The sequence below is a fragment of the Monodelphis domestica genome, chromosome 7, assembly GCF_027887165.1.
Source record: "Monodelphis domestica isolate mMonDom1 chromosome 7, mMonDom1.pri, whole genome shotgun sequence".
Taxonomy (NCBI): Eukaryota; Metazoa; Chordata; class Mammalia; order Didelphimorphia; family Didelphidae; genus Monodelphis; species Monodelphis domestica.
The window spans coordinates 56,187,235-56,203,990 of NC_077233.1; the positions used below are offsets into that span (position 1 = coordinate 56,187,235).

Here is a 16,756-nt window from a genome sequence, read left to right on the forward strand (position 1 = left end):
TTAGTGAGTGGTGGACATATGAAGTTGAGCCAGTCTCTCCCAGGATAGTATGTTGGGCATTCACTTAACTTTATATATTTAAGCTTTATCCCTATGTAGAACACAAACAAATCAGTGAATGTTCCTTGTGGATCAGTTTACCTTTGGAGGAATCAAAGATACCATCCCCTTGTTCTCTGTGTGAGATTTGCCATCACTTAATAGTTTTAGAAATGTAGATCCAACCTTGTAAAGTAGCTGAAAAATCCTATTCAACCCTATGTCCACAATTTTAGTAGCTGCCACTTGGCAAATTTTGGTGGCTTTGGGATTCCAAAGTTCCCAGAGCATCTCAGTGGAAAGACATACATACTCCTGGTGGTGATTCCCCGAGAGAAGCAGAAGTAGCATGCAATCTAGCCCACGTTGCCTTTTCTTTGTCCTAGGACCTTTAGAGATGGAGCATTCTCTCTGGATCTGATTTTTTCCCATAGACTTCTGGGATTGCTCCCTCCCTCCACTGATGTGGTCGTACCTTTGTAGTCTGTTGTACTTATAGACCACTTGTCTTCTAGTTTAGCGCATTCTAGTGCAACCAGAGTTGCTCCTTACTCTCTAGGGTTACTCTTGGCATTCTCAAGGGGATCCTTACAATGAGCCTATGTAGTACAAATAATTTTTTCCTGAAAGTATAAAATGACTTTTATTAATTTGTCCCTGATGGGGTTCAGTTTCTGAAGTAATATTACATCTTTAAAGGGTCCAGTTATCCTTCTGTTAGATCTAGCTAGTGATCATTTTATCTGTGGTTAAAATTCAATGAGAGAATCATCTTAGTTTCAGGTTTTAATCCTTCCTCTCCATTAAAAAGGAAAGAAAGAATTAGAATGTTAAAAAATAAATGAACTAGATTTTCCCAACCTTCCTTGTTTACAGAATCTTGTTTGCAATCTTCTTAGCTCCTTGTTTTATCACCTTCCCCAAAATGTTTCTGAAAATAAAAGTCTAGGTATTTTAAAAATGAAGCTCCTAGGTCTGTAGTTCTTTGAAATTCTTCATGCCATAAACTGTATTTCCTGAGAAAATCCTTGATTTGAACCTTTTATTCTTAGGCATCACTGATGTGGTACCTCTGATTGTGGTAGGTAGGACCCAACAAAGGGAGCCCAGGGCAAAGGATATTCAATTAAACAATGGTTCCCAGAGGGAGCCCTAACCTTGCCTCATCTTTACCACATTAGACTGATTGATGTATTGTGCTAAATAGCAGCAGCTTTTGGCTCCTGTACAATTGTGCAGTATTTGGCCCCTTGTAGCCAGGAACTGCATCTTCTCCTTCCTAGTGTTTTTAATCCCTTAGGAACAATCACATCCAAAGGCTTTTGCCCTACCTGACCTTTTTTATCTTTTGTTGATTAGAGATGAACATAATGATATCCTGGCTGTCGCTGACTGGGGGCAGAAACTCTCCTTCTACCAACTGAGTGGCAAACAGGTTGGTATTAGACATTGAGGAAGGAAGAAATCGGCCTCTCCTCGAGGAGTTTACAGTGTAGTTGGAAACAGAGGACGTACATATGTGAAACAATTAAGTCAGATGCCAGACAGCATGTGATTGCTCCACTAGGGTCATGAATAGTAAGTATGACAGGAATTCAGAGGAAGGGGGAGGTTCAGTTAGTTCATGAGAAACAGGCACCGGACTAAGCACTAGGGTTATGAAGAAAGGCAAAAACCCCATCTTTGCCTTCAAGGAGCTCATATTCTAATGGGGTGGGGAAACAACATACAACAAAATTAACTACACAAGATATATAAAATATAAATAGAGGGCCATATCAGAGGAAAGACAGTGGTGGAGACTTCTTCCTGCAGAAGGTGAGATTTGAACTGAATCTTCAACTAAAGCAGGGAAGCTTAGAGGCAGGAGCGAGGAGAGTGTGCATTTGGGGCTTGGCAAGCAGCCAGCCTGGAGGTATATGGAGGACTCCATGGAGTGTTGGAAGCAAGGAAGAACAAGGCCAGTGACCCTAGATCTTAGAGTTATGGTGGACAGTAAAAACTGGAGATGTAAAAGGGTTCACATTCTGAAGGGCTTAAAAACCAAAAAGTATTTTAATATTTGATCCTGGAGATAAGAGGGAGCCTTTTTGAGTGGGTTTTTGGGGGGCATGGTGTGGTTAGAGCTGTACTTTTGACTGAAGAGGGATGTGGACTAGGCCTTGGAGGAAGATGGAATTTGTATATGTGGAGAGGAGAACTAGGAGTATTTTGAGGAGGGGGAATTTTTCATAAGTACTTAAAAGTCCTTGGCAATGAGGGATACATTGGAAAGATGGCTAGACTTGGAATCCATGGGAAGGGGTTTACTATACGTATGATGTGAGACTATCACATCACCTCAGTTTATTTATGAAGTGAGAACAATTGTACTTACACTACCTAAGAACTTCACAGGGTTTTTTTTTAAACCCTTACCTTCTGTTTTAGAATCAATACTGTGTATTGGTTCTAAAGTAGAAGAGTGATAAGGGCTTGGCAATGGGGGTTAAGGGACTTGCCCAAGGTCACATAGCTATGAAGTGTCTGAGGCCAGATTTGAATCCAGGACCTCCCATCTCTAGGCCTGGCTCTCAATCCACTGAGCTACCCAGGTGCCCCCATAGGATTTTTAAAGAAAGTGGTTTAGAAACCCATTTTTAAAAAACCCTTACATTCTGTCTTAGAAGACAAAAAATTAAGGGCTAGGCAATCAGGGTTAAGTGACTTGTATAGGGTCACACAGCTAAGAAATGTCTGGGGCCAGATTGGAATGTAGTCCTCCCAAATCTCGGCCTGGTGCTCTATCCACTGCACTGCCCAGCTGTCCCTTTATCAACTTTTAAGTACTATGTAATTTGTTTTTCTTTTTGTTGCTTCAGTGTGATTATGAATTTAAAAATGTTCTTTTTGCCCATGTTTTTTCTCCTTTAGGTTGGGAAGGATAGGCCACTGAACTTTGACCCTTGCTGCATTAGCTATTTTACCAAAGGAGAATACATTTTGCTTGGTGGATCTGACAAACAGGTCTCCCTCTTCACCAAAGATGGAGTGCGTCTTGGAACCATAGGGGATCAGAGCTCCTGGGTGTGGACGTGTAAAGTTAAGCCAGATTCCAATTATGTGGTAAGAAAAGAAATGTTCCCTGTAGTACTCTGCCCCAAGTAGTTGTCAAATATCCAGAGCAAATGTGTCCATGTTTGCTTCTCTGTTAATGCAGTCAAGTGATTATAATAGGTGATATATGAAGACTTCACAGAGAATAATAGACCAGACCCTTGACTTATAAGGATCTTAGAATTCTCACCCCTTCTTTTTAGGTGATTGGCTGCCAGGATGGAACAATTTCCTTCTATCAGCTTATTTTTAGCACAGTCCACGGGCTTTATAAGGATCGTTATGCCTACAGGGATAGCATGACTGATGTGATTGTCCAGCACCTGATCACAGAGCAGAAAGGTAGGAAAAACCTGATGTAAGCATGTGTGGATAGACACATCCCAAGTAGGGGAATGGACTTGAGAAGACTGAAATTAGTCAGGAGAGTTGATGTTCAGTGCTGATAACTTTATAGAAAGATGTAGCAGAGAAGGTGCAAGGAATGGCAACCTGTGGGCTTGCACCCTTTCCACTAGAGGTCACTGTCTTTCAGGATTTTAAGAGTATTTCTATTTTAGCAGATGGTGGGTTTTTTTGGGGTGGGGTAGAGAGCTGACTAGAAATAGTTGGCTTTATGCCCACTGTGGGTATAGATATGGCGGGTTTAAAACAGATCCTAAAGAGTTGAAATGCTTTGAGAAGACTTGCACTTGGATATTTTGGCCGGTATCAACCAGCATCGATAGCCAATATGCATAGTGTAGAGAGGGTATCTGGTAGACCAGTGTTGAAATTCCTGTTTTGCTGCTTTCTAGTCTTGTGACTTGGAGCAAGTCATTTCACACCTGTGAGCTCTAGGCTTTTGACCTACTGAATGGAGATGGCAGTGATTGGACTGCTTACCTGACAAGGTGGTATGGATCTGATGAGAGCAAAGTTCTTTGTGAACCAAAAAATCCTCGTCAGTGTAAGCCACTATTATCTAATGTTTTGGAGTTGTCTTGGAGTTCTAGGTGTGCATCTCATTGTCAGTTATCTGTAGAAACAAATTTTATTGGAGCTACAGAACCACAGAAGTCTGAGAGAACCCCTCAGGCAGCTTCTACTTCCCTTGGCTGCCCAGAGCACAGTGGTCAATCTCTTCTTCTGTATTTAACACTTTTGTCTATACTACTAATAACATCATGTATTATTTTGTCTCTCCAGCTAGTCTGGGAGACTCCATTGTAATGGCCTGTGGCCTAAAGGTAGAGACATTTCACTCTTCTCTTGATACCTCTAGCCTCAGAGAGAAGCCCAATGCCAGACACTTGTTTTCTTTCTTGACAGTTCGAATCAAATGCAAAGAGCTTGTGAAGAAAATAGCCATCTACAAAAACCGACTGGCTATCCAGCTTCCGGAAAGGATCCTGATCTATGAGTTGTATTCAGATGACTCATCAGACATGCATTATCGAGTTAAGGAAAAGATTGTCAAGAAATTTGAGTGTAACCTCCTGGTGGTGTGTTCTGATCACATCATCCTCTGCCAGGTCTGAAGTAATGTGTTTGTGTTGGGGAGATGGAATGAGAGGTGGTGGCTTTATGCATGCACAGAAAATATATTTTTGATCCATATGTCTTTTCTATGTCTCTCTCAAGAATATGGTTGTCAGATCAGGGTTTTAAAATGGGTACTACTGGTTAAAACTTTTCAGAAAATTTTCAGAGAATCTTCAGATGTTTTTCATTATACTAGATTTTTATAGCATCAGATACTGCTTGGAATAAGGTGGTTGGGACCTAAAGATCATTTTGTAATACAGAAAATGTTGTTTTAATAGGATTTAACCTCTAACTATCAGTATTTGAATTAGTAACACAAGAAATTAAGGTTATTTTGTATTTCTGTATGCATTTTTCCCATATATTTATGTGTGTGTATGTTTGTTTGTATACAGCCTAGAAATAAGCATGTTCAAGGAAAGTATTCTTAATCAAGAGGACTTTTTACTGCCTAGGGAATGGCTATAGCTCACAGCTATTGACCAGTATTAAGTGACATTTAGGGATTGTATAATTGAAAATCTGTTACCCTAAAAAAGTGCTACATTGGGAGCACACTGACTTCCTGTCTGTAGCAGTCCAGCCCATATGTATAATTAAGAGGCAAGGATTGTGTGTGGGCACATGGCCATTTTGCGCATGGCAATGAACTCTGTTCCCAGTGTGGCTGGAGTTAGGGTGCAAAACCTTGCTTCCCTTTATCTTACTCACCTGAGGATAAAACTCCACCTTCACCTTGTCGTAATTTGCAATTATCCAATGGCAATACACTATGTAACTTATCAATATGTATTGAGTACATTTGTGTATCAAAGAGATTAAATAAGGAGCCGTGGCCATCTCGATCCTTCTCTTGGACGATTTCACAGGATTGCTCAACACTGTCTTTCCACCTTTCTCTCTCCTCTCTATCTCTACCTGAGACCTGGCCTTTGGCCAGGTGTCTCTTTCTTTTCCAATGCTAATACCTATTACTCTCTATTTCCTCCTATTATTCTCTATTCATTCTCCTAGCTGAGCTATATTACCTCTGACCAGTGAAGTGTTAAATTGGGATCTTTGGACGGAAAATAGCCTTTCAGTGACGTCCACTGATCAGGGCATGCCTGCAGCTCCAAGAAATTAATGAGACCTGGTTTCTGACTCATTTCTGACATCTCAAACTTGGCTCCCTCACGCCCTTTGTGGTATCAAAAACTTCTATCCTTTTTCTATCTTCCTACCTTATGGCTTCTCACGGGTTCGGGAAGCCTTACTGTCCTTACGTACTTCCTGTAGACAGGGGATATAAGGTGAGATGGGGAGGGGAGGGGATCCTGCCTTCTTTTTGGTTTACAGCAAGCATGATGGTGGTGGTAAGGTGGGAATTTTGAAATGGCAAATCAGCCATGGGCATGTGGTCTTTATTTTTATCCTCTTTATTCCTTGATTTCTAATGATCATTAATAAATTACTTAAAATATAATATTTTTATTATTGAGATTTAATTTAAAGAGGGTGAGATCCTCCATGTCCCCACCTTATATTGTAACAGTTAAAATTTAGGGAAACTGAGGCAGGTAGAAACTAGTTTTTCTCTGTAAGGAGTATTATATTTTTAGAGGTTTATTAAAGGTTGAGAATTTAAGAAAATACAAGTAAGAAAGGCATGTACTAGGTGGGCTGAGAGGCCCAATTCAATTTCACTCACATCATGAGAGACTCGTCTGCCGGGCAGCAGAAGTAGAAAAAAGAACCTCTCAGTAAGTGGGGAACTCCTTTAAATAATAATTTGTGATCTTTCCCAGGTGGAAATCTCAGTGAGATTAGAGGGCATTCTGGGAGCTAGCAAGGACTCTTGGGGTTTGGAGTCCATAGTTCAGGTCTCCATTTTTACATTTCCCCATTTGATCCTCTGGGAAGAAGGGTTTTTCCCAAAGGATCATGAAAGCATAATCAATTTAAAGATTACAATTATTTGAGCATAAGAGGAAAAAACAAAACAACCAATAATTGCTGGACGCATTGACAAAAAGCCAGTTAGGGGGCAGTCCCCTTTGACATGAAAGTATACATACAAATAAATGTTCAATCAACTACAACCAAAGTTCATTCTTGTGCAGCTTGTGATCTGGAGGCTTCTTCATGGTGTCTTCTCCAACAGTTCAGTTTCTGGATTCAGAGAGGTAGCATCTTTCTTTACCTAAATTTCTTCTCAAAAGGAATTTAAACTTTGCAATTTAAATAATGATATTTTTTACATTCCCCCGTTAAGAGGGTTATTGAAAAATCACTTAGGGATGCATGGCTGAGGAATGAGGTATATGAATCAATTGGCAAGAGAAATTAAAAAGATATCAGAAAAATCCAAAAGAAAAGAAAATTTCTGGATGAAAATATAGACTATCAAAGTCTTATGTGTAAAAATTTCAAGTAAAAGAAAAATAAATCTATAACAGGTCCTTGAATTGGGGCCCAATTAAAATGATCTACTGAAAAATCAAAAAGTTAAAGAAAATCTAAATGCTGGTGACATGTGCTTCAAATATAAAAAGGAGAGAAAAAAGAAAAAATGAAATAGTATATTGCACATGCAAGAAAAATATAATAAAAGTTTTAAAAATAAAAATGTAGCTTATAATCATTGACACTCTGTGTCAGCTAAGAAAATATAGAATGCAAGGCTTTGTCACCAAAAATGATATCCATTTCCTCATCATATCTGGCCATGATCCACTGTGAGTAGAAAGCAAATGAATTGAGCAGTAGTACAAATATGTAGATATCAATATCCCCAAAATTCTCAATAGCCTAATTAATTATAATAGCAAACAAACACACAATCATTTTTACACGAGTTGCTGTATGGCATTTAAAAGCCTATGAACCCATGGATATTTGTCACAAGTTTTTACAAACATAGCAATCTTTCAACCTTGGTGAATATATATTTTAAACAAAGTAAAACTTATTTTAGGTTTAGAACATCATCAAGAAATCTAGATATCATTCTGCTGGAAGTAAAGTAGTGAGCTGAAGAGTTATAAATGAGAGGTGCTCCTTTTTTTTTTAGGCTTTTTAGGGATACAAATGCCCTGAGATTAACTGCCCCAACTTCCATTCACATATTTAGAAATGCAGGCAGGTTGGGGATTATAATTGTATTTCACTTCAGCTACTAGAATGGGCCAGATTGTTAAAAAAAATTCCAAAAATCATGTTTTAAAAAAACCCTTAAAATCAATTGAGATATGTAGCACATTAAATTTTCCAAAGGTTGTTATACAATTGTAACCAGTTCTGATGAAGTCCATCTATCCTCTATGTGACAATTTACAAAGGCAAAAATAGAAAAGCTGTTTTCGTATATGGGCTTAATTACAATGATAGTTGTTCAGTTTGGTTATAGGGGAAAAGCAACAAAATATAACAGTAGTGAAAACTCAGTGCATTAAAATGATTCAGTGTAACAGAATAATACTGAATGGAGTAATAATATATGAACTTAAAATCACAAAGTTAAACCTTAAACAAAGCAAACAGTAAAATGCAATAGAATACAGAGATTTTTATAAACCATTGGAGTCTGAAAAGCCTTAAAAATATAACCAGTCTCTTTAAAGTTCCTTAGTTTTTTCTTCTTTTTTTTTTAAATTATCCATTTAGATGGCTATTGTCTGAAGGCAGAGTGCTAAGGGCACTGGGGTCCAAGAGATCTGCTCAGGGCCACGTCACCCTGAAGTGACTCAGGCCATATTCCAACCCAGGACCTCCCGTCTCTAGACCTAGCTCTCAGTCCACTGAGACACCCAGCTGCCTCCCCAAAGTTAGCTAAAAGGTTGTACAGAGCTGATTTTTTTTCCTGACATGCAGGTGAAGTCAATAAAAGGATCAATGCAATTAAAAGATATCCTTGTAAAATAGCCATGTTTCTAAGTTCCTGCTTGAAAAAACCTTTCTTCTTTCCCTTTTGTCTCTCTCCCCTCCTACCATCCACCCGCATGGTCAATACCTCTGTTTTTTACCAGCTAGTCCTGGGTGATAAACGATTTGCTCCAAGGCTAGAGTTTGTTGGGTAGGCAGTTCACCAGGTGGTCGCCATCTGGTCAAACAGGGACCAGGTGAGTGAGAGATCAGGAGCAGCAGCCAGAGCAGGCAGCAGGCAGCTGGGGTGGACAGGTGAGCTGCAATCTGGGTCAAACAGCAAACTGGACTGGAGTGGAGGTGGGAATGCAGGAAAGCAGGGCCTGGAGCCGGAATGGTCAGCCAGGGTGGGCAGGGCTGGGACCAGGTGAGTGATATCAATCAAACAGGTCCAGATTACAGGCAACAGTAGCGGGGCGGGAAGGGCTGTGACCAGGTGATCGATATTGAATCAAGAAAGTCCAAAGCAGATGGCTGCCAGCAGGAGCTGATCAAGATGGTTTTCTAAAAAAGCATCTTGGAGAAACGTGGCTTAAAAATTTTTTCTAGGCACTAGCTATTAAAAGCTGAACTTAGTAGAGAAAAGAATCAGAAAAGAATCAGAAGATTGAGATATTTTGTTTTCCCGAAGTGGTCGCCAAACTGTAAGAGTTAAAATTTGGGGAAACTGAGGCAGGTAGAAATTAGTTTCTCTCTGCAAGGAGTATTACATTTTTAGAGGTTTATTAAAGGTTGAGAATTTAAGAAAATACAAGTAAGAAAGGCACGTGCTAGGTGGGCCAAGAGGCCTAATTCAATTTCACTCACATCATGAGAGACACATCTGCTGGGCAGCAGAAGTAGAAAAAAGAGCCTCTCAGTAGGCGGGGAACTCCTTTAAATAATAATTTGTGATCTCGCCCAGGTGGAAATCTCAGTGAGATTAGAGGGCATTCTGGGAGCTAGCAAGGACTCCTGGGGTTTGGAGTCCAGAGTTTAGGTCTCCATTTTTACATTATCCCTCATCTACAGGAAGTATGTAACAACAGGAAGTCAGTGGGCTCCCAGGAAATATAGTTCTTTTTTAGGGTAACAGATTTTCCATTATACAGGATGCTTTGAATGAAGTGCCTAGCTTTCTTAGCAGTAGAGCTGGGTTTGGGTTCACTTGGAATAAAATGGAGAAAATCTTGCATTAGTCAGAAATTATTACTGCAGAATCAAATATTTGTTTCAATATTTCTTTAAAATCCAGAGCTTTGTGCAAGACTTAGGGATGCCTCTGGTCATAGGAAGAAGGCTTCCTTGACTAGGACTGAGCAGTATTTGCTTTGTTAAATGTCCCCATTTCTAGGAGAAAAGGCTGCAATGCTTGTCTTTTGGAGGCACCAAAGAACGGGAGTGGCAGATGGAGTCCCTTATTCGCTACATCAAGGTGATTGGAGGCCCTCCTGGAAGAGAAGGCCTTCTAGTTGGCCTGAAGAATGGTCAGGTGAATGTTTGCTAGTGATGAGGTCTATAGGCCAGGTAATCTGTATGTTCGTTTACATGGCCCAGAACAGAATTGATACCAATACAGGTTTCAGGGAGTTGTTAAAACACTTCCCTCTTTTCCAAGGGCAGGGTAGAAGGGAGGCCTTTATGCACCAAGAAGCCCAGAGGAATAACATTTCCTAGTCATCAGCTCAGTGCAAGAGCATGCCTCAAATTCGTGGCATGTTTGTACACCAGGGGAATTGTCATTGCAATCATTGAGCTGGAGTCAAAAATGGCTTGTTATTTAAGGTCACACAGAAATGGGGGAAGGAGATGGAGAGAAACTGTGACTTAGGTCACATTCTTATGAGTGAAATGAATGGAGCTTAGTTAGAGTCTTAGATTGTGATCAGAACTTGCAAAAAAAAGACTTGTAGCATAGCTTGTATACTTGAAAAATGATTGATGGTGTTCCCTACGCAGCTAACTTGGCCTTAATGATTGATATTGTCCAACAACAGAATGTCACTTTGTGGTCTCTGCCCCCTCTGTTGCCTTCATCCTCCCTCCAGGGGCAGAAAACCAGTTGAACTAGCATTACAACTTGGTGCTTGGGCATGATGACCTAAACATGCCTTTAGAAATCCACACTAGTCACTGAATTTAGAGACCCTTCAGTGCCCATATAGCCCATTCGAACCTGAAAGGAATCTTTGTTGTAACTACCTAGAGAGGGGAAACCTCTACTTCTTTAGGTCTAAATTGACCTCCAATTTTTGTACCTATTGCTTCTGGTCCTGTCTCTGGGGCCAAACAGAATCAATCTCCTCTCTTTTCCACTTGACAACCCTTCAGAAATACTGGAACACAGCTTTTCTATCTCTCTGGAGTCTTCTCTTCTAGGCTAAACATTTCTGGTCCCGTCAACAGGGGCTCATATGATGTCGATTCAGGAGCCATCGCCCTCCTGGTTTGTTCTCTTCTGAACACTCCCTGGCTTATAAATGGCCCTGAATTGTGGTGCCCAGACCTGAATGCAGTTCTACTGATCTTTCAGACCAATTACTGTTTAGCTGGGCTGCCATTGCCACCTTCTTGGAAAGTGTAAGACTTTGCATTTATCTGCATTTGAATCTGTTTTGCCAAGATCTTTTGAGATCCTGACTCTTTCATTCAGTATATCAGCTATCTCTCCCAGCTTTGTTATCTGCAAATTTGTTGAGCCAATAGAGTGATTATACAGTCTGTAAAAAATGACATAAGTGATTGGATTGGATTTACTCATTCAAAAGATATGATCAGATGAGGACCTAAATGTGCCTTAGGCCTGGAGAAAGAAGGACTGATGGGGCTACCTTATAGTTTTGCCTGTAACATAGTCATTAGAATTTGGGAGTTAGCCAACATCAGTTTCTCTTGTTCTTTTTTAAAAATATTTTTCATTCGAATTGCTACCCAAGATGTGGCTGTACCCTAAGGCTCTGTTCTAGACCCCTTCTCTTTTTACATGGTGGTTTGGTAGCACAATGGATAATATTCTGGGACTGGAGTCAAGAATTCCTGAGATCAAAGCCAGCCTAAGATTCTTACTAGTTGTGTAATCCTGGGCAAGTCACGTAACCCTTTTTGTCTCAGTTTCTTCATCTATAAAATGGGGATAATAACAGCACCTACCTCCCAGGGTTTTTGAGAATATCAAATGAGATATTAAAGTACTTAGCTCAGTGCCTGTTACATAGTGCTATAGAAATGTTAGTCATCATCATTATTATCATATATTCTCACTTGGTGATTTCATTGACTCACATAGTTGAATTATCATTTCTATGCAGATGAACTTTTGAATCTATATATTTAGCACTACTCTCATTTTTAAATTCTGGTTGCATATTTTAATTGGATGTCCCAGTTTTGTTTTATTTTTTAAACCCTTACCTTCCATCTTAGAATCAGTACTGTGTATTGGTTCCAAGGCAGAAGAGCAGTGAGGTCTAGGCAATGGGGGTTAAGTGTCTGAGGCCACATTTGAACCCAGGATCTCTTGGCTTGGCTCTCAATACACTGAGGCCCCTATAGTTGCCACCAGAGTCACTTCAAACTCATACCGTCCAAAACAGAACTCATTATCTTCTCAGACCCCACCCCATTTCCTTTTCCAAGCTTCCTGTCAAGGATACCAACAGAAAAGGATGGGGCAAAGTGCTCTCTGAGCCAAGTCTGACTTGATTTAGTGGGCAAGGCAGATAAGCCAGAGGTCTGCAGATTCCCCAGCTGAATCTGAGGCCCCAAATTGCAAAATACACAAATTTTTATAGTTTCATGACTGTCCCCAACCTCCTCCTTTCCAAGAAATCCATAGCACCCCTCAGGGCCATTCTAGGTCCTTTCTGGCCTCCAAGTGGGTGCCTTTTGGGTAACTGCCTGGTCTCTGTACCCTCTTCCCATGGATTAGTTTTCTATAAAGTACATTATAAAATAGATTCACACACCTAGAATTAACAGTAACTCATGTATGATTAATATTGTAACACTCATTCGTAATCTGGTTACATGCACAGACTCTTGTCTAGGGCTGTATTCCTACCACAGACCACACAGTTGCAAGGAAGGAAACTGAAGGGATTCTTGGGCTCATACAAATGAGGGGCAGTTTAATCAAATTTCCTTATTCCCCTCATGGCATAGTGGATAGAGCTGTGGGCTTGAAGTCAGGAAGACCCGAATTCAAATTCAGCCTTAGACATTTATTAGCTATGTGACCCTGGGTGAGTCACTTCCCCTCTGTTTGCCTCAGTTTCCTCAACTGTCAAAAGGGGATAATAACAGCACCTACCTTATAGTACTGTCATGAGGATCCAATGAGATCCTATTTGGGAAGCTCTTAATGTCTGGCATGCAGGAGGCCCTCTATAAATGCTTGTCCATTCCCTTTCCTCCTCTCTACCCAGTTACTCGTGTTCACAATCTGGGGGTTATCCTCGAATCCTCTCGCCTCTTGTATGTAATCAGGTGACATCTCTTGCCCTTTCTTTCCCTCTACTCAGGTATCGATCCCCCTAGTTCAGGCCCTCATTGCCTCTCCCCAGGCATCATACTAATCTTCTAATTAGTCTCACTGCCTCAAGTCTCTCCCCACTCCAGTCCAGTCTCAACCAGGTGCTAAAGTGATTTTCCCAATGGGTGACTTTGGCCTTATCACTTCCTTTCTCAGTCATCTCCAGCGACTTACTGCTGCCTTCAGGATCAACTAGAAACTCCTTTGTTGGCCCTGTAAAGCCCTGGCCCAAACTCCCTTTTCACCCACGTAATGGTGGGGCCAAATCGACTGCTTTGCTGTTCCTCCTACTCAACACTGTCACCTTTGCTCCCTGGGCCCCGGGATGCCCTCCCTCCTCATCTCTGCTTCTCCAGATCTCTCCCTTTCTTCAAAATCCAAGTGGAGTGCTGCTTTCTACACGAAATCTGTGCCGATCCTTCTTGCTTCTAGTGCCTTCTCTTCCAAGTGACCTGGAGGCCATACGTATGTTATGTGTACATGTAAACCTCCCTCATTCTCCCTTTTGGAGGCTAGTCCTGGGGGATGGTTGTCTTTGTATTCTGTCTGCCCAGTCTTACACCAGTTGGCTCTCCATGTGCACATTCTGAGTGGGATGGGTGAGACCCTGACAGCTATGTTGTGACCTCCTTGGCATGGTAGCTTGTGGGCATTATTTGTGTCTAGAAGGGACTGCCCAGATCTTTTCTGAGGGCAGAAACACCAACATGACCATGGGGGATTGACCGACTTGCTGCATGCCATCAGGGTCTGAAGAAAGGGAGAGCTCATTTCTCCGACTTACTGCCTGAAAGGGGCTGTATTCCATTCTGTTCACAAAGATTTCTTAGGCACTTAGAAAGTCCGGGGCCCTTTGAGAAGGAAAGGCTCACTTTCCACTGGAGGAGACTCACCTTGTCCTCTGTTAGTTCCTGACTCCAGTGTTTGTAGGGTCAGCCGGCCAGGGCAGGAAGCATTTGTTCTGAGGCCTTGGAGGGACACTGGAGTCCTTTGGCAGATGTGCAGAGAACCCCAGTTTGACTCTGTTAGCATATGGCATCTCCACGTGAAATCAGCAGGAGCCGTTTCCCCAGTGCTAATGAGCTCCTCAGACACCGCCTGTGTTTAGGGCTTCAGTGACTAACACTTGTCCTCAAACCTCTGCAGATCCTAAAGATTTTTGTAGATAATCTCTTTGCCATCGTCCTGCTCAAGCAGGCCACAGCTGTGCGGTGCCTGGACATGAGTGCGTCTCGCAACAAGTTAGCCGTAGTGGATGAAAATGACACCTGCCTAGTGTATGACATTCACACCAAGGAACTGCTCTTTCAGGTAAGAAACTTGAACAAACCCTGGGCCAGCTGGAGTACAGGCCGTGGCCCATGGAGAATGAAAAACTTTTCATCTTCCCCCCCTTATCTCACAGGGATATTATGAGAGCCCACAACAGATAAATGATTGACCCTCAGGGATAGGCACGGTACATGTTGTTGGGGAGAAAGATAGTGTGCCAGAGGGACAGGCTGTTTAGGCACCCACCAGCTTCCCTTTCCTCCCTGAAGGAACACCACTGCCCAGTTGTTCTCACTTAGGAGATAGTGAGGCTGGTTTACATGAAGCAGAGCACACTGGAGCTGGGCCCATTTTCCACTTGACTGTGCAACTATTTTTAAACAGCAAAGGAAGGATGGGATTACTCTGTCATGGTTCCTTTCTTGCTCCACTGGAACTTTCTAGAATTCTGTTCATAACAAGAGGAGGTCAAGCATTATGGAGGGGGATGGATAGCATACCACCTAATCCAGAAGCTACTTCCTGTTGCTATAACTGTTTCATCCCACTTCTTCTAAACTAGGGGTAGACCTGAATTCCAGTTTGTTCCCCCTCTACTTCCACTCCTTGAACTCATTCTACTCTTCCCACCCTTACTCCTGCCTCTATTCCTTATCCATGGAATACATGCAGCTTTGGAAGTTGTATGTCTGATGGGGATGCCTTAGGTCAGGTGGAGGGGAGTGGGAGAAAGAGTAGGGTACAATTAGAACTTGCCCATAGATGTAAAAGATCCTTTAACTGTTGATTTTGATTTCTTTTTTGAGGTCTCTGAGAAGCTTAAGAGCCAAGCAGAAAAAAACTTTTAAATCCCTTGGTGATTATATTTTTATTGTGTATAAACTGTAAGTGCAGGACAAATTTTTTGAAAACTTGTATATCCATTTGGACTTGAAAGATGTAATGTTGAAACAGTGACAAAAGCCATGTGCTCTTTTTTTCTATAAAAAATTTATTTTTTTCTTAAAAATTAAAAAAAATTAACATTCTTTTAAAAAATTTGAGTTCTAAATTCTTTTCTTTTTACCCCCTCCTTCATCCACTGAGAAGGAAAACAATATGATGTCAATTATAAATATGATTCATGCAAAGCATATTTCTGTATTAGCCATGTTGCAAAAAAAGCAAGAAAAATAAAGTGAGAAGACTATATTTTAATTTGCATTCAGAGTTCATCAGTTCTTTCTCTAGAGGTGGATAGAATTTTTTTTTACCATGAGTCCTTTGGAATTGTCTTGGCTCATTGCCTTGGATCAGTCTTTTATAGTTGATTACTATTACTGTGTAGAGTGTTCTGGTTCTGTTCATTTTACTTTGCATGAATTCATGTAAATCTTCCCAGGTTTTTCTGATATGATCCTGTTGGCTATTTCTTATGGCACAATAGTATTCCATTATAATTATATATCACAACTTGTTTGGCCATTCCCCAATTGATGGATATCTCCTCAGATTACTACAAAGAATTGATCTTTGGTACAAATAGGTTCTTTTCCTTTTTGTTTTTATTCTCTTTGAGAACAGACCTAGTAGTGGGATTTCTGGGTCCAAGGGTATGAACGATTTGATAGCCCTTTGGGCATAGTTACAAATTGTTATCCAGAATGGTTGGAAGTTCACAGCTCCACCAATATTGTGTTAGTGTCCCCATTTTCACTTGTCCCCTCCAACATTTTTCATTCCTTTTTTCTGTCATGTTAGGTAATCTAATAGGTGGGAGGTGGTATCTAGATGGTTTTCATTTGCATTTCTCTCATCAGTAGTGATTTAGAGTCTTTTTTATATGATTATATTTGATTTCTTCATCTGAAAACTACCTATTCTTATCCTTTAACCATTGATATAACCATATCAGTTGGGGAATGGCTCTTATTCTTATCAGTTGACTCAGCTTCCAGGCTTTTTGAGGAATGAGAGGGCCATGTGCTCTTAAAGGAAAAGCCCTTAATGCAAGTATGACTTAATGGGCCTTTCCCTGTACCATTTAGGAACCCAATGCTAACAGTGTGGCCTGGAACACTCAGTGTGAGGACATGCTCTGCTTCTCTGGAGGAGGATATCTCAACATCAAAGCCAGTAACTTCCCTGTACACCAACAGAAGCTCCAAGGCTTTGTGGTGGGCTACAATGGCTCCAAGATCTTCTGCCTCCATGTTTTCTCTATGTCTGCAGTGGAAGTGCCCCAGGTAAGGGAGCAATCAGTCAGTCACGCCTTTATCAGATGACTGCCATGTGCCTGGCACTATGCTAGGCCCCAGAGATACAAAGACAAAAACAAAAATACCTGCCCTCAACAAGCTTACATTTGATGAGAGGAAACAATAGATTCAAAGGAAAGTATAGGCAAAATAAATACAAGGGAATTTTAGG

At 41.0% G+C, this 16,756-nt stretch overlaps 1 protein-coding gene across 4 annotated transcripts in view; it reads left to right on the forward strand.

Annotated features, from left to right (window-relative positions):
- Positions 1 to 16,756, forward strand: part of IFT122 (intraflagellar transport 122) — an 80,424-nt gene that overhangs the window by 26,230 nt on the left and 37,438 nt on the right. For all 4 annotated transcript variants that reach the window (XM_007500256.3, XM_007500255.3, XM_056804687.1 and 1 more), the window contains 7 exons: positions 1,399 to 1,474; positions 2,953 to 3,144; positions 3,339 to 3,477; positions 4,447 to 4,649; positions 9,899 to 10,036; positions 14,222 to 14,386; positions 16,375 to 16,572. In XM_007500256.3, coding sequence (XP_007500318.1) covers positions 1,399 to 1,474; positions 2,953 to 3,144; positions 3,339 to 3,477; positions 4,447 to 4,649; positions 9,899 to 10,036; positions 14,222 to 14,386; positions 16,375 to 16,572 — 1,111 coding nt within the window. The remainder of the gene's footprint in view (positions 1 to 1,398; positions 1,475 to 2,952; positions 3,145 to 3,338; positions 3,478 to 4,446; positions 4,650 to 9,898; positions 10,037 to 14,221; positions 14,387 to 16,374; positions 16,573 to 16,756) is intronic.